The sequence below is a fragment of the Hemiscyllium ocellatum genome, chromosome 3 (genome assembly GCF_020745735.1).
Source record: "Hemiscyllium ocellatum isolate sHemOce1 chromosome 3, sHemOce1.pat.X.cur, whole genome shotgun sequence".
Lineage (NCBI taxonomy): Eukaryota > Metazoa > Chordata > Chondrichthyes > Orectolobiformes > Hemiscylliidae > Hemiscyllium > Hemiscyllium ocellatum.
Window position 1 is genome coordinate 6,572,260 of NC_083403.1, and position 20,570 is coordinate 6,592,829.

Below are 20,570 nucleotides of genomic sequence, written 5' to 3' on the forward strand. Positions count from 1 at the left end.
GTTGGGGGCCGGGGAAGCGAAAATCCTGGAGGAGGTGGAGGGCGTGGGTGGTGTCCCGAACGTAGGTGGGGAGTTCTTGGACTAAAGGGGACAGGACCGTGTCGAGGTATTGGGAGATGAGTTCGGTGGGGCAGGAGCAGGCTGAGACAATGGGTCGGCCGGGGCAGGCAGGTTTGTGGATTTTGGGCAGGAGGTAGAAACGGGCTGTGCGGGGTTGTGGGGCTGTGAGGTTGGAGGCGGTGGATGGGAGATCCCCTGAGGTGATGAGGTCCTGGATGGTCTGGGAGATGATGGTTTGGTAGTGGGAGTACAGGGTGTAGTGACTCTTCTCCTCCAACAGGGGGCTGCAGCGTGTAGTGACTCACCGCCTCCAACGGGGGGGGGGGTGGTGAGTTGCAGGATGTAGTGACACTCCTCCTCCGACAGGGGGCACAGGCAGCTCACGGGTCGCTCTTGTTCCGCCGGCCTCTCGTTGACCGGAAGTTTATGTGACCGGAAGAGGTGAAGCGGAAGTTGGTGTTCAGGGTGAGCTTCAGGCCCGAGGCCTGTGGATGGAAGTGGAGGTTTGGAGGATGAGTCCGGAGCGAGTGTTACCCGAACCCGAGGATGACCAACAGCAGCCGCCGCCGCCGCAGGAGCTGGGCCCTGTCCCTGTCCCTGTCCTGGGGCCCGGGCCGGGGCCGGGACCGGCCCATTGGAGCAGCGAGGAGGAGGAGGAGGATGAGGAGGAATCTGGGGGAGGCCCCGAGGCCCCGGCTCCCGGCGGTTATCAGTATCTGCCCCTGAGTCAGGAGCCTGGGCCCGGGGGGGCTGCCGAGCCCGATATCGGGGAGCGGCTGCAGGTACCTGGAGGCCGGGGGTCGGGGGAATCACTGCCGCCGGAGACACCTGTCTCTCAGCTCCCCTCACCTCCCCTCCCCCTCACCTCCCCTCCCCCTCTCCCTCACCTCCCCTCCCCCTCACCTCCCCTCCCCCTCTCCCTCACCTCCCCCTCCCCCTCACCTCCCCTCCCCCTCACCTCCCCTCCCCCTCTCCCTCACCTCCCCTCCCCCTCACCTCCCCTCCCCCTCACCTCCCCTCCCCCTCACCTCCCCTCCCCCTCACCTCCCCCTCTCCCTCACCTCCCCCTCTCCCTCACCTCCCCCTCTCCCTCACCTCCCCCCCCCCCTCACCTCCCCCTCCCCCTCACCTCCCCCTCCCCCTCTCCCTCACCTCCCCCTCCCCCTCTCCCTCACCTCCCCCTCCCCCTCTCCCTCACCTCCCCCTCCCCTCACTCCTCCCCCTCCCCTCACTCCTCCCCCTCCCCTCACTCCTCCTCCTCCCCCTCCCCTCACTCCTCCCCCTCCCCTCACTCCTCCCCCTCCCCTCACTCCTCCCCCTCCCCTCACTCCTCCCCCTCCCCTCCCCCTCCTCCCCCTCACCTCCCCCTCACTCCCACCATCTCCCCTCCCTGCCCCGTCCTCCTCCCTCTCCCCAGGGAGTATGAACAGGTTTATGGTGCACCCCTTCAAATTGCTCTACCCTGTTCACCTCTCCATCAGGATTTACTTCCAGTTTTCTTGTTAAAGCTACAATCTGTTTCATTGCATTTTCTGTTTGAATTCCACTCTCGGTATCCTATACACCTTGCAGCATTCTTAAGTATCTCACTCCATTACAATGGAAACACTTAGGCCTTTGATTTTCATCTCTTCCTTCAGCACATTGTTTTCTGATCTGAGGAGGGGATCTTGAGACATTCCTACCTGTACTTTGTTTACTGTGACTACTTACTTTTCTTTCATTCTTCTCACACTCTGGCCTTTTCAAGTTTATGAGGCTAATGGCTTTATGAATCAACTCATTATTGTCAGTGTTAGTGCAGCCTGTCCAACAGTTGTAGCCCTCTGGTGTTCAACATATTATTGTCTATGGAGGGCATAATGCAGTAGCAGCTCATGATGTAAAGCAATGTTTTTATTAGAAAAGATAGTTTTTACATTTTTCTCAGTAAATTAATTCTTAAAGCTTCAAAGCTTAGAGTTTTTACTATGTCATAATCCATAGAAACCTCCCCTGACAGTGCTACTGACATTTCTTGTGCTTTGCCTATACAAAGCAAGTTAATAGTTAATGTCCAGTTAGGTCTGTTTTTTTTTCCTTTTACTGCAAAATGTCCCAAAGGCGTTTCCAACTCCTCATTCAAAATTGAATATTGAAAAATTAGTGAGGGTTCTAACACTGCCCAATCAAATACTTTAATAATCTTCCACACTTCAATGGATCTCTGCTTAGTTTTCTGAAGGTCAGATAATACAAGCTGAACCTGTTCCACTAATATATATAATCCTTCAGTCCCACTATCGTATGGTTGTAGTGATAACTTGTCATTTACCATATTACGGTGAGATCGAGGAAGTTAGTTGTGTCAAAGCAATTGAATAAATTCTTGACTTTGCAATTGGTCTTTTCAGGAATTGCGACTTTATCTCCCTGAAGCACCAGCGGACAGTGACGAGGAGGATGTGGAAGCAACTCCAAGCAGTCGACAGTCTATACCCATGGACCCAGGTAAAACTTCAGTAAAGGAGACGGGGCAAATAGTAGCAGCTAATTACCGAGAGAGGTGCCGTAATGGACCCAGTAATCATGCAGAGAGTGGGCGGAATTATCCTGAGCAATAATTATCCAAAGATAGAGAGTGAATAGAGCTTGATAATCACCCAGAGAGAAATTAGGGGAATGGACCCTGATAATTACCCACAGGGAGAGCAGCAATGGATCCTGATAATTACTCACAGGGAGAGCGGGAAAGGATCCTGATAATTACCCACAGAGAGATGGGGGGGTGCGATAGATCCTGATAATTACCCACAGAGGGGGGATAGACCCCGATAATTACTCTGTGGTTTGGGTGGACGGGAGAAATAGACTCTGACAATTATCCAGAGAATTGGGGCGGAATGGACCCCAATAATTACGCAGTCAGAAAACTGGATAGTGATAGTCACCTTGAGAGAGGGGAAAGAAATGGACCAGATAATTATTCAGAAAGAGAGAAATGAACCTTGATGATTACCCAAGGTGGCAGGAGAGAAGTACATCTTAATAAACACAGAGATAGAGTGGGGAGCCAGGAATAGATCCTGATAATCACGAGAGATGGGGTCTGGAATAGGATCTGAGAATTATCCAGAGAGAGTGAGGATAAACTCTGATAATCAGATAAACTCTGACACAAGTAACTCGGTGGTTAGCTCTGCTGCCTCACAGAACCAGGAACCCGGGTTCGATTCTACACTCGGGCGACTATCTGTGTGGAGTTTGCACGTTCTCCATGTGTCTGCGTGGGTTTCCTCCAAAAGCTCCTCTGTCAGTCCAAAGATGTGCAGGTTAGGTGGATTAGCAAAAAGCTAACCTGTGGAATCCTGAGTTAGCCATAATTTTAAAAAAGAACCCATGCAAGGTTGGGGGAGTAGGTCTAAATGGGATGCTCTTCAGACATGATGGACTGAATGGCCTCTTTCTGCACTGTTGGGATTCTATGATTCTATTCTATGAAATTGCCCAGAGAGAGAGAATAGGCCCTGATAAACAACCAGACAACAGAGAGACAAGTGTACTCTGTTAATCATGCAGGGAGGGGGACGGTGAGTATTCTCTAATGATCTCCCCAAGACTGGGGTGTAGTTGCTGAAATTACTCAGAGAGGGAGAATGGATTCTGAAAATCACCGAGAGGGAGAATGGATTCTGATAGTCACATTGCAGAGAACTGGGGGTGGAGTGGTGAGAAGAATAGACATTGATAATCACTCAGCGAGAGGGATTGGTGCATTCTGATGATCACCGAGAGGTAGAGGGGTCAGTATCCTCTGATAATTACCAAGAGAAATAGACTAAGTGGGAATATACTCTGATAATCACAAGAGGGCTGGGTGTTGTATAGACGTTATTGCTCAGATAGAGGATGTAATTGTTGATAAACATCCAGACAAATGGGGAGTAGATCCTTAAAATCACTCAGAGAGGGGGAGAGAAAAGAATTGCACTTGGAGCCAGTGTAGGTCAGCAAGACTAGGGTGAATAGAACTTGAAGGTTGTGAGCTCAGTAGTTAACTTTTAGATAAGTTCAGAGGAAGTGTCAGTTAAAAGCTAGCTAAAATGTGATAGCTTTGTTGAGTTTGGAAGTGAAACAAGTGGGAATTGAAGTCTCCTTGCTCCCCTACGTTTTACTTATCTTTCTATGTCTGTCTTTAACAAAGATTAAAAAATGATTGACTAGTGGCCTAGTGCTGGGAGAGAGGCTGAAGCTGGATGTTATTTTTGTAAGGTACTATCACTACCTCTTCCAACTCTTGGATTTATCTTTTTCTTACAGAACATGTGGAACTGGTGAAGAGGACCATGGCTGCAATCAAGATTCCAAGCCTGGGAGTCCCGTCATGGGCCCAAGAAATCTCTGATGAACAGTGGCAGTCTGTCGTTCAACAAACAATAGAAACCAAGCGCTCAACAGTGGCAGTGAAGGACGTGGGGCAGCAATGACCCAGGTTCTATCCTGCAGTGTTACATGATGAGAAACCTGCAATTGTAAGTGCAACAAAGCAGATACCTGGAAAAAGTCCTGAGTCTATGTAGGGTCGCTGTTAGTGATCCTCGCCATCCACAGGGACCCTGACAGTAATCCTGACCTGACTTTCAGTGATCGTCACTGCCTATGCGGACCTGGTCAGTGATCCTGGCAGTCTATGCGGACCTGGTCAGTGATCCTGGCAGTCTGTGCGGACCTGGTCAGTGATCCTCACCACCTGTAGGGTCACTGTCAGTGATCCTCACCACCTGTAGGGTCACTGTCAGTGATCCTCACCACCTGTAGGGTCACTGTCAGTGATCCTCACCACCTGTAGGGTCACTGTCAGTGATCCTCACCACCTGTAGGGTCACTGTCAGTGATCCTCACCACCTGTAGGGTCACTGTCAGTGATCCTGTGTCTGTATGAACACAGGCCTTTCCAGGAGAGCTATTGTGTTTGTTGTTGTGCACAACCATGTCTTGAGGTTGTCCACTTGATCACTTCCAACAGCCTGTTTCTTGTCTGATTTGAAGGAACTGAGAGTACAAGTCATGTGAGCCTGACTCCCTCACTCTGCTTCCTTGTTCCTAGAGCAAATCTGTAGTTGAGGTGAACTTGAGAGATTTCTATTAGGGCAAGTTAATTGGAACTCTGGTCCAGGCTTTTGTGTCAGTGCTGAATTTAAGTATTGCTCAGTGTGTGTCACACTCAAGTCCATGATAGGAAATCACATGGTGAACATGTGCTTGGCAATGAGCAGAGACTAAATGGTACTCACTCTGCTATTGTCCTAATATACTATCGTGAAAAATTGGAAAATCAATTGGAGTATTAGACACTGGAAACAGTGCCTTTCTTGTCTTTGGAATACTTTGTTCCCAGGTGCTTTTTGGGTTAGACCGCTGGATGTCTGTTGCAATGACGGGACAAGCCGCAGAGGGACTAAGGTTTAAATTCTCGATGCAGCAAAAATCAACTAATTACAGTTGACCAGTTGCACTAATCCACCACCACTTCCCGTCATTAGGTGGTTAATTTCACTTTGCCCTTTTATACTCTGCTAATCGCTATTTTGTTATAAACTTTTTAATGAACCTTTAAATTAACTTGAGCAAGTTCACATTGACTCCACAAGGTAGAGGGCAGCAGTTTCTGAATTGAGTTCAAGTCTTTCGGGGATGAAATTGTCCATGGGGAGTGAGACTGGAGTATGTGCAGACATTTCATAGTGGACTGAGAGCACATTAACTGCTCAGATTGGAACACAGAGATACATAACAGGACAGTTGGTATCAGCAAGTAGTGAATGCCATGCTGCTGGGTGTTTTATATTTAACCCTGTGCTGTACCTAAAATAAAATAGACAAGTGAAACAAAAACAAATTGCTTGAGAAACTCAGCTGGTCTGGGAGTATCTGTGGCAAGAAAACAGTTAATGTTCCAGGAACCTCACGATATTCTAGAGGGTCACAGGGTTTGAAACATTAACTCTGCTTTCTCTCCACAGATGCTGCCAGACCTGCTGATTTTTTCCAGAAATTTCTGTTCCTGTGCCAGACCTGTCCTGGGAATGTTTGATAGGGACAGTGTAGTGGGGAGTTTTACTTCAGTTTAAAAGAGAGCTTTATTGTCTGGTTAGCCCATACGTATCTGTCCAGCACAAGCAGTCATGTTAAAAAATGTAAAATATTTGTTACAATATCAATAAATGTTGCTGACACTAAAGATGGCTTCTTTAGTCATCATGCCTGACACGACTGATTCCATGTTTCTACGTCAGAAATTGTGGTGTGGGAAAGGCACAGCAGGTCAGACAGCATCCAAGGAGCATGAGAGTTGATGTTTTGGGCGTAAGCCCTTCATTGATGTAGCGCACTTTAAACTTTTGCTATAAATGCTGCATTTCACAATCTTACACTTCACAACCACCTGATGAAGGAGCACTGCTCCCAAATAAACCTGTTGGACTATAACCTGGTGTTGTGATTTTTAGTTTTGTACACCTCAGTCCAACACCAGAACCCAGCACCACCCTTTTTGACTGTCTCTCCAGAATGTGTACTCCTCACTTGCTCCTTGATGTTTCTGATCCTCCTTTGGGATTTCAGTTTTGAGGATAAAAGCTAATGATTTATATGTCCCTGTTAATATAACATTAGCACATTTAACAAGCTGTGCTCCCCTAAGTGTTTGTGCCAAACTAAATTATAAAGCCAAAAACATTACAACTGTATTTTGACAGGCTTCTCTTGGTTAACTTGTCACTGTGCATGTGATGTGATGACCAGTTTTATTTGATAACGTAGTCATGTTATGTTCCTCTGTCAAGATAGGACACGTTGCTGAACAGGAGAGCAGGTTAGATAAACATTGTGTTGTCTGGGATGAAGGAACTTTTCCTGGTTTACCCCTTAATATCGGTGGCACAGTAGTTAGCACTGCTGCCTCACAGCGCCAGGGACCTGGGTTCAATTCCCGCCTCAGGCGACTGACTGTGTGGAGTTTGCATGTTCTTCCCGTGTCTGCGTGGGTTTCCTCCCACAGTCCAAAGATGTGCGGGTCAGGTGAATTGGCTATGCTAAATTGCCCGTAGTGTTAGGTAAGGGGTATATGTAGGGGTTGTGCTTCGGCGGGTCGGTGTGGACTTGTTGGGCCGAAGGGCCTGTTTCCACACTAAGTAATCTAATCTAATTTTAAGCTATTTCTTGATATCATGTGAAGACACCGAATATGGCAAAGGCTAGGGGAACTGAGCTTTCCAGAAATAGTATGGAAAGCTTGTGCTCCAGAACTGGTCACCTCCCTAGTCAATGTGTTCCAGTATATTTACAAACTAATATCGACCTGTCAACATAGGTTTTTGTCCTGTGCACAAAAAAGACATATGCATGGTTGCATTTTACCACTGTTGACTTGACCCCTTTGATCCTTTCCTAATAATCAGCATGGCACAGTGGTTAACACTGTTGCCTCACAGCGCCTGAGACCTGGGTTCAATTCTCGCCTCAAGCTACTGTCTGTGTGGAGTTTGCGCATTCTCCCTGTGTCTGCATGGGTTTCCTCCAGGTGCTCCAGTTTCCTCCCACAAAAAAAAAGTGCAGGTTTGGTGAATTGGCTAAATTGTCCCTACTGTTAGGTGAAGGGGTAAATGTAGGGGAGTGGGTATGGGTGGGTTGCTCTTTGGAGGGTCGGTGTGGACTTGTTGGGCCGAAGGGCCTGTTCCCACACTAAGTAATCTAAAGCTAGGTTATTTGATGGGGCGGCACGGTGGTTAGCACTGCTGCCTCACAACGCCAGGGACCCGGGTTCAATTCCTGTCTCAGGCAACTGTCTGTATGAAGTTTGCACATTCTCAGTGTCTGCGTGGGTTTCTTCCGGGTGCTCCGGTTTCCTCCCACAGTCCAGATTAGGTGAATTGGCCATGATAAATTGCCTGTAATGTTAGGCAAAGGGGTAAATGTAGGGGAATGGGTCTGGGCGGGTTGCTCTTCAGAGGGTCAGTGTGGACTTGTTAGGCCGAAGGGCCTGTTTCCACACTATGTAATGTAATCTAAAAATAATCATTGACAGTGCTACTGTGCAATATTTACTCAAAGAACCCCTGAGGCGAGAGTGCCTGTCCATGATATCAGGACAGCATTTGGCTAGAGCGGTATCACAGAACCCTTGCAAAATTTGAGTCAGTGGGAATGGGAGGAAATCACAGTGGTTGGAGTCATACCTGCCAAAGGGAGATGATGATTGTGGATTGGTCATCTTCGTTAGAGGACATCTCTGCAGGAGCTCCTCAGCCTGGGCCCAACCATTTTTAGCTGCTTCATCAATGACTTTCCCTCCATCTTAAAAATCGGAAGTGAAAATGTTTGCACAATATTCTTACTTTTCACAGACTGCTTCAGCGCCTAAGGCATTCTGTCCAAATGCACCAAGAGTGAGACAATAACCAGGCTTGAACTGAAAAGTGGCAAGTAACATTTACATCACCTTCGTGCTAGATACTGGCAATCCTTAACCAGGGAACCCTTTGACATTCTCAGTACAGTGTGGAGGACACTAACCGTGGAGGTTATAAAGAGTAATCACTAATTGTACTTACCTTCCGTCACCAGTGTTTTTGATGTGATTCACTTCGATCTCCCTTTGAGTGAAATACGAATTTATTTTCTGTAGAGTGCAAATTAGTTCTATCAAAACCTAGGATTTCTGGCTGTTCGCAGTATGTATTCACATCATATCACAGCCGGGCTATATTCACAAAGTAACATTACTTGTGAGACCCAGTTTATTTTTGTTCTGTACATACATGAACATTTGTACAAAATATGACATTTCAATACTATGTAATACTCTACCTAAAATAAAGTTCAACATATGTACAAATATTAACTAAGCAGCTTAATAGTGTCAGTCAGAAAATTAGAGATATTTCACTTTTAGGTGTTTCCTCTCCTGCAATTTCAGCAGGGCTGAAAAACACTCGATGCTTTATTTATTCATATTCAACTCCTTGACTGTAACCTTAAAGATGATGCTTTCTATAACTGAAAAACAGATCAGAGGTCCCTGTTATAATCAGGTGTCAATAATTGATTATCTTTTATAGTTCATCAAGTTACATGGCACAGAACTTATACCTGTTCAGTTAGTTCAAGCTGAAAAAGATTCCAGGTATAAAGTCCAATCTTAAACATTCAAATATTCCAGCTTGGGAGGTTACTTAATACAGTGTCACTGCATACTTCTGTACTTGCAGAAGCCATGGTGAAAATGGACTGAGTGATTTCTATCTAATCCATATCGGAGACAGACTGCACTGGCACAATAGTTTAAGATCTCCTTTACCCAGAAAAGAAATAAAGTCCAATGCCAAATAAATTAAAGATACATTATCAATCACCAACTGAAGTTCATGATCTTTTGGTGATTTATTGATGCCTACAGCATCCTTTCATAGTTTGCACTAAGTGGCACTGCTCCTGCAGCAGGTAAGTGTTGAGTGGTTTGGAGGTGGAAAGTTAACTGCTTGAGTGGAACACAACACAAACTTGTATATGACAATGCAAGCTCATATGTCTGCTTTAAAGCAGGCTTTACTACCTTCAAGAAGCCTGCTATTAATATTCCAAAATGTAATGATTAATAAACAAATTATTAAGCAACTACAGAAAAGTACTTGCACTGCAACCTGAATTATTGCTTATGGAATGCTACAAAAAACAGATGATTAAACCACAGATGTGTTTCAGAGCTTATTTTACATGTTGACCTGTAGGCTCTGTTGCCATCAACTAAAATCTTGAATGGCAGCTGAGACAAAGTATGATTAAAGTTCCTCTCCCTTGCCTTTTGTATGTCCTGTTCAGTGATTCTGCTCCATAACAAAAAGCAGGAAGGTGAGGCTCATGAGCATCTGCCAAAACTAGTCTAGAAATACCTATTAGGATGCAAGACAGGCAATGGGATCAGCTGGACAAGGGAACTTGTTCTCTCTGCCTACCACAATTCCAGATCATTCATTAAATTTCAGATTTGTTTAAAGTCATTGGTAAAAGCAGCAAAATAAAAACAGTACGAGGAACAGTTTATTTCTGCAGGAATAGGTTAAACTCTGGTACACACTGCCTGAAAAGTGTGCTGCAGGCAAGTTCAATCAATGCTATTCAAAAGGCAGATAATCTGCAATAGGAACAGGTACAACACGGAAGATTACAAGGAAGCTAATGAATAAATGAAATATTCATTAGCAAGCAGGTGACAATAGTGGCCGAATGGCCTCTTCTGTGCGTTAATAATTGTAATTTGATCAAGGCTATTTTTAGAGTAAAAAGTGAGGTCTGCAGATGCTGGAGATCAGAGCCGAAAATGTGTTGCTGGTTAAAGCACAGCAGGTCAGGCAGCATCCAAGGAACAGGAAATTCGACGTTTCGGGCCAGAGCCTTTCATCAGGATCTGTTGCCTGACCTGCTGTGCTTTAACCAGCAACACAATTTCAAGGCTATTCTTAGCCATTCAACACCAAGAGGATGGTAACTATTTCACTGCTAATTGGTCAATGTCACCATACTTGGGAGGAGCAGATGGTTCTGATACACCACTCTAACTAAGAATAGATTGGAACAAAATATTCTACTGGGCAGAACAGACAAAAATACATTTTCTTTAAAGTGCCTGGCTATACTGAGGTATAGAAGATAGTAGTAAGTGGCTTGGAAAATTGAAAAAAATTACCAAACTAAAGGAAGACGTGAGGACACAGGTTTAATTCAAGACAAAGGCAAATTCAGAGCTAGTGTCACAAAAATTCTTCACAGCAAGTGATCAACGTTGGAAATAAATTTGAGTAAAGTGGCAAAGGCAAAAGCTCTGGAAAATAACAAAAATAAGAACAGATAGTGGAATTAAGATAAGGGAGTTGTTTTAACTACAAAAAAAAGGTCCAGATGGTCTTTTGTCTTGCACACTTCTTAAAACATCCCTGGAATACAACAAAGGACTTGTCCCCACCCTCAGGATTCGGATCAAAAATCATTTCAAATTCCCGCACTAAATGTCAAAATAGAAACCAAGTGTAGACAAGGATACCTAAAGGCCTGAAACCAGCAGGTATTGTAGTCTAATACACACTCACATTCCCAAAGATAATACTTGCGTTACTGGACCCATGATAACTCCATCCACCCAAGCCTGGAATGATCAAGGATCAGCTGGAATTTGCAAATATACATTACACAAAGAGAAAAAAAAAGCTGAAATTACTATGGATTACATTTGTATTTGGTGGTAGTGTTAGGAGACCGAGGCAAGAGCTGTTCTCTTTAACAACCCTTATTGATACAATAGCATACAGTACATGAGTATGTGCAACACTGAATACAAGCTCCCTGAATAAGCCTGAACATTCTTTTAAAAGTTGCAGTCCTAGTAAAGATTCATTGACATTATGTATACTCCAAGAGATATTTGATAACATATTGCTTAAATTTTCCATCGTACGTAAGACAAGCCAAGCATAAAAATACATCAAGGTGGAGTGGAAACTGACAACCTCTAGTTATGGCCACTCCCTTTTCATGATTAAACACAAAATGCTGATAAATAATTCCTCTCCCCAAAACTGAATGAATGTGAAATTGGAAGAGGCTAGAATATTTACATCACTCCCAAATGGATTCAGTTTTATAAAAAAAAAGTGCAGAAACTCTTGCTTTATACTAGAGTGCCCAGTTTGAAGATTTTATTGGGATGTAGGGGTTTAGGTTTGATGTAGGCCTGATTTATCGAGGAAATGTAGCTTTGAGCAGGCCCTGCTGTCATCCTATGGGTAGAGAACTTTTTAAAAGTTCATTTCTGTGATTCTTTCTAAACTATTCCACAGTGGAATCCATAGCTGCAACCTCACTTTTGTACATACATGTTTTTGTTCTTTTTAAAGTAACTGTCACTTGATTACTTCCCTTCATGGTTTAATTATAGGCCTACACTTACTACAGGCTCTTTATTAACAGTTTTCCTTGGGAGTGTCCTTACAGTGTGAAAGCAGGCCATTTGGCCCAACTCTCCAAAGAACACTCTGCCTTATCCTTGTAACCTTGCATTTCCCATGGCTAATCTACTTTACCTGCACATCACTGGATATGGGAGGAAACCGGAGCACCTGGAGGAAACCCACACAGATAGTTGCCCAACGCTGGAATTGAATCTGGTAGCATTCCAACCATTCAGAATTTGTAACTGGATACATTCTCATCTCACCCTTTGTTTTGCCAACAGAGTTAAAGCAGTGGTTAGGAGCTCACTCTTACAGTCAAGACAAATCCATCTTAAAATACTAATTTAGAGAAATCTGTTTCAGTGTGAACCACTTCACTGTTTCTGAATGAACCACAATCCCAAGATCTCTCAACCTAATATCCCTCAGTTCTAGAAACCAGATTAATTCCAACCTCTACTGAATTTTCATCAACTTATTCTAAAGTGGCAAGAGATGAATCTGTGCTTAGGGCAGTTATTTCCATCAATATAGTTTACCAGAGTGAACCTTTTTAAAAAATGATTTATTCTAAGTCCCATCTAGTCAGTTTCAGACCACCCTAGAGTCTCGTCAAAGAGTTCTAAAAAACAAAACTTCTTCAAATCAAATTGAACCATTACAAAATCCCTTCCAATGAACTTCACATTTGAAGCTAAGACATGCTGAAAATCTGGGGTCAAGATGCAAGCGGAGTCTTCTGGGCTCATGATCAACACAAACAATTGGTAAGTTACTTGAGGGTCACTATTCTGAGAACGATATTTCTAGCAAGTTCAGGAGGGAAGGTGGTGAGAAGGAAAAGCAATTTATCCATGAAAATAGACTGACAATTGCTGTGTGGGGTATTATGCCAGATGACAGTAAATGAAGGGAGAGGAAGGGGCAGAGAGTGAGCTGTAGAAACTGCAGGGATACATGGTTATCCTGTCCCAAGAGGAAGAGATGATATAACTGCACATGTGGCTTAAAGTACAAGCTGTATGAACATTCAGAAAAATGGTTCCATCAGATTCTTTTTCCACCCAATGATATCTTATGTTCTTACAATTGTCTTTGTAGATATTCCATTTTTAAATAACAAAAAGTGTCTGATGATTGACAAAAGAAAGTTGTTTTATTCTTTAACCTTCTTCGTGACCCAACAAAAGGTTATCAAGTGAATAATTGCAAGGATAGACTTCTGTAGTTATTGTACACCTACCAAGAACTAACATGATAGATTTGGGACAGTAGTGAGCAATGGGGTCAGTAAAGCTAAACTATAAGGGTGCAGAATAACTTCTCCCTTGGTCAGTAAAATGTACCTCAGGCTACATAATGGTCCCTATATACTCTCAGGATTATAAGGCTACATCATTTTGCCACAAGACTTTTATTCTAGTTTTCCTCAGTTAGTATTGTTGGCACATTGGGATGACTAAAACCTCAAACAATTGCAGTGACCAGATCCGTTCAATATGGTGCATTGTATCATGAATAGAGCAATAGACTAAGCTGCTCAGAAGTTCTTCCACTTTGACTGTGGTAACTACATCGCCCACCTCCTAATGGTCCTGATGAGCAAGTGACAGGCATATTCCATTGAAACCCTTATTATAGCCTTTAACTCCAATATCTCCATACCAGGGTTCATAAATCCACATAAAAGGTTACAGCCGGAGTATTAAATCATAGAATTCCCACAATGTGGAAACGAGCCATATGGTCCAGCTCTGACATTCCAGGGTACCGCACCCAGACCTACTTCCCCTGCCCTATCCCTATAGCTCTGCATTTCCCATGGCTAATCCACATAGCGTGCACATCCCTGGAAACTATGTACAGTTTAGCATGGCCAATCTACCCACCTGTACATCTTTGGGCTATAGGCGGGGAGAAACCCATGCAGATACAGCAAGAACATGAAAACTTCACAGTTGCACAAGGCTGTGATCGAACCCTGGTCCCTGGTGCTGTGAGGCCACAGTGCTAACCACTGAGCTATCGTGCTGCCCCACAAATTCACAGACATCCAATATGACTCGCCATCATTTTCTTCCTTTACATTAAAATCTCAAAACCAAAAATTAACTTTTCTTTTTGGCCACTTATAAAGGTCACTGTTTATCGCCGCTCCCTCACTCATTTTGCCCCATCATGCAATATTGATTAATGACCTTCACCTATAAGACCATAAGAAAGATGAACAGGAGTACGCCATTTGGCCCCTCGAGCCTGTTCTGCCATTCAAAGGGATCGTGGCTGATCCAACATTCCTTACATCAACTTCTGTGTCCTTTCCCCATAACGTCTGATTCCTCTACGAATTAAAGAGTATCCCACAGTAACTGTTCCAACAGCTCGCTGTGACAAGGAGTTTCAAAAACTGTACCTTCACAGAAGAAATTCCTTATCTCAGTCTGAAATTGGTTGTCATTTATTCTGAGACTACGCTATCTGGTCTGGACTTTCCCCTGGAAGGGAAACATCCTCTCAGCATTTACTCTGTAAAATCCCTTGAATATTCTATACACATCAATGAGATCACCTTTCACTCTTTTAAACTCCAGTGAGGAGAGTCGCAATCTATTTGGTCTTTGGTCAAAAGACAATCCTTTCATAGTGGGGGGGGGGGGGGGTTATCCTAATGAACCGTCTCTGAACTGCCACTAATGAACTTAAATAAGATCACCAAAACTGCTCTTAGTATACCCAATGTGGTCTCACCAGTACCTTCTCCAGTTGCAGTAAGACTTCCTTACTCTTATACTCCAACTCTTTTCCTGCATGTCATGACTGCTCACTCTGCTAACTTATTTCCACCTGCATTCCTGTTCACAATTTGCCCTGAATTTGTCATCAGCAATCTTGGAGATAATATGCAAACTCATTCTGAAATTATTTCTACGTAAATTAGCAAGATCGTTGTCCCAGCACAAGATCTTTGGGACATACTGCATTATTCCATTTCTTTTCTTTTTGTGCTTCGTATGGATTTCTTCCTCTTTAACGACTGGGATTAGTAATTACCACCTCACCAAATTCCAAATAATTTCCAATCTGAGCAAGTGAATAAATAATTATTGCACCTCTCTGATACTATGGATTTGGGAAGTAGACCAAGCCAAGATACAGACAAATATATTGCTCCTTTTAAGCACCGGAAGATCTGAGATATGAGAGCATAATTTCAGAATAATGGGTTGCACATTTAAGACAAGAGTTGGAAGAGAAATTTCTTCTGAGGGTAGTGAATCTGTAGAATTTTTTTTTTAAACCATAAATGGCTATTGAGGAGGAGTCATTAAGCATATTCAAGATGGAAACTTATTCCCTTGCTGTTTAAAAATCTCAGGCTCATAGGGAAAAGACAGGAAAGCGGAGTGAAGGATTAGCAGACCAGCCACAATCTCACTGAAAGACACAAAGTTGATGGGCTGAATGGCCAACTTCTGCTCTTACGTCTTATGATCTTAGCCATCTATAACAAGCAGATGGAGTCTCATTGCCCCAACTTTAAGAATATAAGAACTAAGAGCAGGAGTAGGCCATTCAGACCACCGAACCTGCTCCATCATTTAATACAATCATGGCTGTTCTCATCTTGGGCTCACATTCACTTTCATGCCTTCTCTTCATAGCCTTTCAACCTATTCCTATTTAAAACCATTTGTCCATCTCCTGTTAAAATTTACTCAATGTCCCAACATCCACAACACTCTGGGGTAGGGAAGTCTACTCACTCATGACTGTTTGAGAGAAGTAATTTCTCCTCACCTGTTTTAAATCTGCAACTCTTTTTACTAAAACTATGACCTCTCATTTTACATTGCCCCATAAGGGAAAACATCCTTTCTCCATCTACTTTGTCAATCCCCTTTAGCAGCTAGCATAACTCAATTAGATCTCCTTCTACACTCCAGAAACCTCTCGCCTCTGGAATCAACCTAAAGAAGCTCCTCTGAACTGCCTCCAGTGCAACTACATCCCTCAAATAAGGAGACCAAATTGTACACAAGACACACGTCTCACTAATGCCCTGAACAATTGCAGCAATACTTCTATACTCTATCCTTCAGCAGTAAATGGAAAAATTCCCTTTGCCTTCTTGCATTCTACTTTCTTGGAGGATGTCCAGATGCCCCCTTTAAGTTGGCAGGCTCTCCACTTCCACACAATTCCCATGAGCCTGATGAAATTTCTGCCTCGATTCTACTTGAGCAGACTCTTAAAAATCACAACTTTCTGACTCTGAGAAAAGTGCCAATGAAGCTAGTCACTAACGTTAGGTGATAGCTAGGGCAGTGTACATTCCTATAACTAATACATACAATGGTTTTCAGATCAAAAAAAGTGAATGAAATTTGGCAAAGCAATATTATTTAAAGGTTTTCTGCAGTATTAAAACAACTTTATGAAATTTGAATACTGTAAAGATGGCCCACCAGACAACTATCTCTCACAAATAATGAAGTCCATAGCCAGCGTGGTCTATACCCTAGTGGTACATTATATCCTTGAATAAATTCAAACAACATAGTTTCAGTATTGTCACAAAGAATTAATTTTAACTGGGCTTGGATGTTCCATGTAATGTAAAACATCATTAATTTGTGCTGCAAGTTTGTTGAAGTTACTGAAAAGGATTGAAAGCTGATCTCATGGACACAGAAGAGATGGGGAAGAAACCAGAAAAGGTCTCCACTACCACCTCCCATCAGCCACCACCTTGTTAACTTGATGCATTGCTTGCCTCACACCTTATGTTGCTGTGGAAAGCAAGTGTCAGTGTGGGAGGGGAAGAGTGTGGGACTTGAATACAAACCAGAGTTGAGAGTGACCCTAGTTTGCTCCCCACCCAGAACTCCCATTTAATCTCTGTAGGTGAATGGACTCTCCATTTTATTGGCTTATATCTGAAACAGTAGCTATGCAAATCACATTTCGACAGACCAATATATAAATGACCATTGTCCTTTTATAAATGTGGGAAACTCAAAATCCTGACATGGCAAGCCTCCAATGTGTGGTACTCTATTAGCCCAACAATTGGATATGTCTTCAGCCTCTGCTGCAGTCTGGCATTTAATATTAAACTATGGAAGGAAACAGCCTTTGTCACTCCACTTAATACTTTGACATGATTTTGTGAAGAGGAAAAAAAATCAAATAATATCAAATGCTTTATTGTCATGGGTGAGAAAGGAACATGGCAGGAAGCAGTTAGGAGAAGCTGGAGAAACAGATCACACCTGCAATGATCAGGGTTCCAGTCCTGATGATCACAGTCAATAACATAACATTTAAAAAACACAAAAGGCAATTCACTTTGTGAAGGTGCTGCCAGAGGGTTAGCTTGGTACTGTGATCATCAACACTGTAACATGGGGAATACTGGTGCCAGATTTTAAGGATGACCACTGCCATATCCTGAAGTGTTTCAGTGTGATATTCAATATACAATGCCTATTGTTCATTGAATGTTACATAACTGCTGACTGCACATAAAGGGGGTGAAAGAAACTCCAGGGCAACAGACCCAATTATTTGCTGAAGAGTTACCCTGAATTGAACTTCACCCTGTTCACCCATTTTGATCACAGAGTATCAGCACTGAAGAGTTTGGTGTTGAGCTGTCCAGATTGGTCTCAACTGTAACTTTACCAGAGAAGGGCTTAAGTACAAACAACTGACTTCAGTTCTACTGGGAGAGTACAGGGTATACCAGCCACGCTTCTCAAGTTGCTATCTTGACAAATGCTGCAGTGGATAGGGACAGAGTGATACATTCTGTGGCTAAAAAGCTTGACTGCATGAAATCAGAAACAGCAGACACCTGTATAATAATCTCACAGCATCAGGCCAAACTGTTCAGTGGAGAAAAGGACAAAAGGAGAGAAACAAAAATATAGAGCACTGACAGGTACTTGATGCCATTTCTGGAAATCTACTACTTAACCTTTACAGTGATTTGTACGAAACAAAACCATTGATTTCTCAACAATGGTCTAGTCAGCCAACAATAAGGTCAGGTGGATGATTGGACACTGCAGACTAGCCTTAGGTTAGAGAGAGAAGCAGGGGACAGTGCACACCGGCCATAGGTTAGACAGAGCCACAGGGGACAGTGTACACCAGCCACAGATTAGACAGAGCCACAGGGGACAGTGTACACCAGCCACAGATTAGACAGAGCCACAGGGGACAGTGTACACCAGCCACAGATTAGACAGAGCCACAGGGGACAGTGTACACCAGCCACAGATTAGACAGGGCCACAGGGGACAGTGTACACCAGCCACAGATTAGACAGGGCCACAGGGGACAGTGTACACCAGCCACAGATTAGACAGGGCCACAGGGGACAGTGTACACCAGCCACAGATTAGACAGGGCCACAGGGGACAGTGTACACCAGCCACAGATTAGACAGAGCCACAGGGGACAGTGTACACCAGCCACAGATTAGACAGGGCCACAGGGGACAGTGTACACCAGCCACAGATTAGACAGGGCCACAGGGGACAGTGTACACCGGCCGTAGGTTAGACTAAGCCACGGGGGACAGTGCACACCGGCCACAGATTAGACAGAGCCACAGGGGACAGTGTACACCAGCCACAGATTAGACAGAGCCACAGGGGACAGTGTACACCGGCCGTAGGTTAGACAGAGCCACAGGGGATGGACAGTGCACACCAGCCGTAGGTTAGACAGAGCCACGGGGGACAGTGCACACCGGCCGTACGTTAGACAGAGCCACAGGGGACAGTGTATACTGGCCGAACATTAGACAGAGCCACAGAGGACAGTGCACAGTGCACGCTGGCCATAGGTTAGACACAGCAATGGGGACAATGCACGCCGGTCGTAGGTTAGACACAGCCACAAAGGACAGTGCACACTGGCCGTAGGTTAGACACAGCCACAGAAGACAGTGCACACTGGCCGTAGGTTAGACAAAGCCACAGAGGACAGTGCACACTGGCCGTAGGTTAGACAAAGCCACAAGGGACAGTGCACACTGGCCGTAGGCAAGACAGAGCCACAGGGGACAGAGCACACCAGCTGTAGGTTAGACAAAGCCACAGGGGACAGTGCACACTGGCATAAGTTAGACAGAGCACACCGGCTGTAGGTTGAACAGTGCACACTGGCTGTAGGTTAGACTAAGCCACAGGGGACAGTGCACACAGGCCATAGGTTAGACAGAGCCACAGGGGACAGTGCACACTGGCTGTAGGTTAAGACAGAGCCACAGGGGACAGAGCATACTGGCCGTAGGTTAGACAGAACCACAGGGGACAGAGCACACCGGCTGTAGGTTAGACAAAGCCACAGGGGACAGTGCACACTGGCTGTAGGTTAGACAGAGCCACAGAGGACAGAGCACACTGGCCGTAGGTTAGACAGAGCCACAGAGGACAGTGCATACTGGCCGTAGGTTAGACAGAAGCACAGGGGACAGAGCAAACCACCTTGAGGCTAGATAATAACTGTGGGGATTATGCAGACTATGTTTAGACTAAAGACAAATTGAGGGGACAGTGCAAACTACTTCTCTAGGCCTTTGTAGCAGTTTGCTTTCTTGCTGTCTCTGGGCATCATATGTTTGCTATTGTCCACATGATTTTTTTGCACAACAGTAAAATATAAACCCATCCAACTGACAGACTGGAACAGTAGAGGGATGCAGGAAACAACAAATGGGGAAAACGTAAAAGAAGCAGGTAACAAAAGAATGGATGCAGCTTTACATAAACACTGATCAACAGTTCATTCTATGCTTTACACTGACAGAGTGCATCTCTGCGAACATCCTGGGACTGGGGCCAGGGGTAGGGCAGGCACTGCCCGTCAGAGCGCCTCCTGATTCGAGCTGAGGTATTCCTCTGGCCGCTTGTGTGCTTCAAGGGCCTTTATAGTGTACACATCCTGAGGCAGGTCTGACTTTCGGCGTAGCAAAGCCTTCTCTTTTTTGATCTTCTCTTTCACCTGGAGAAATAGCAGTTTCATCAGCATTAACCAGGACCAGATGGTACAGGGTGTGCTAGCATTCAAGCAAAGTGAGTCAATACTGCAGTGTCAATCAAAAGGGCAAAAATCATCTTTGGGGAGGTGGTGCCACAGTGGTTATGTCACTGATTAGTAATCCAGAATCTCCAGGTTAATGTTCTAGGGACATGGTTTGAATCCAACAGGGAAATATTCAATTAACAAACCTGGAATTAAAAAAGCTAGTCTTACGACAACCATTGTAAAAAAACATTTGGCTCACTAACGGCCCTTGAAGGACTCTTAACTTGTCTTGTATATGGCAGACAGTGTTCAGTAGTTCAAGGCGTAACAAATACTGACCCTTCCTGCAATGTCTACATCCCACACAGGAATATACAAACTTTAACATGGTGCATGCCCAAAATTTGTAGATCCAACAAACGAACAGAATAATGTAGAGTAATTAAACGGTAATGGGCATCGATACTGTTCATGCTACATACCTAT

At 44.3% G+C, this 20,570-nt stretch overlaps 2 protein-coding genes across 3 annotated transcripts in view; one reads left to right on the top strand and one right to left on the bottom strand.

The window, feature by feature from the left end:
* Window positions 1–476: 476 nt before the first annotated feature.
* On the top strand, window positions 477–8,941 carry mea1 (male-enhanced antigen 1). Of its 2 annotated transcripts, XM_060848058.1 has the most exons (4): window positions 477–842; window positions 2,454–2,550; window positions 4,360–4,571; window positions 8,445–8,941. In XM_060848058.1, exons 1-3 carry the CDS (start codon window positions 552–554, stop codon window positions 4,524–4,526), a joined length of 555 nt encoding a protein of 184 aa, XP_060704041.1. In that variant the 5' UTR covers window positions 477–551; the 3' UTR covers window positions 4,527–4,571; window positions 8,445–8,941. The 2 variants fall into 2 exon arrangements, with proteins under 2 accessions (XP_060704041.1, XP_060704033.1); XM_060848050.1 differs by having other exon boundaries at window positions 4,360–8,941.
* The window catches only part of ppp2r5d (protein phosphatase 2, regulatory subunit B', delta), a 165,258-nt gene continuing 153,499 nt past the window's right edge, over window positions 8,812–20,570 (bottom strand). The window contains exon 16 of the mRNA XM_060848039.1: window positions 8,812–20,060. Coding sequence (XP_060704022.1) covers window positions 19,923–20,060 — 138 coding nt within the window. The 3' untranslated portion in view covers window positions 8,812–19,922. The remainder of the gene's footprint in view (window positions 20,061–20,570) is intronic.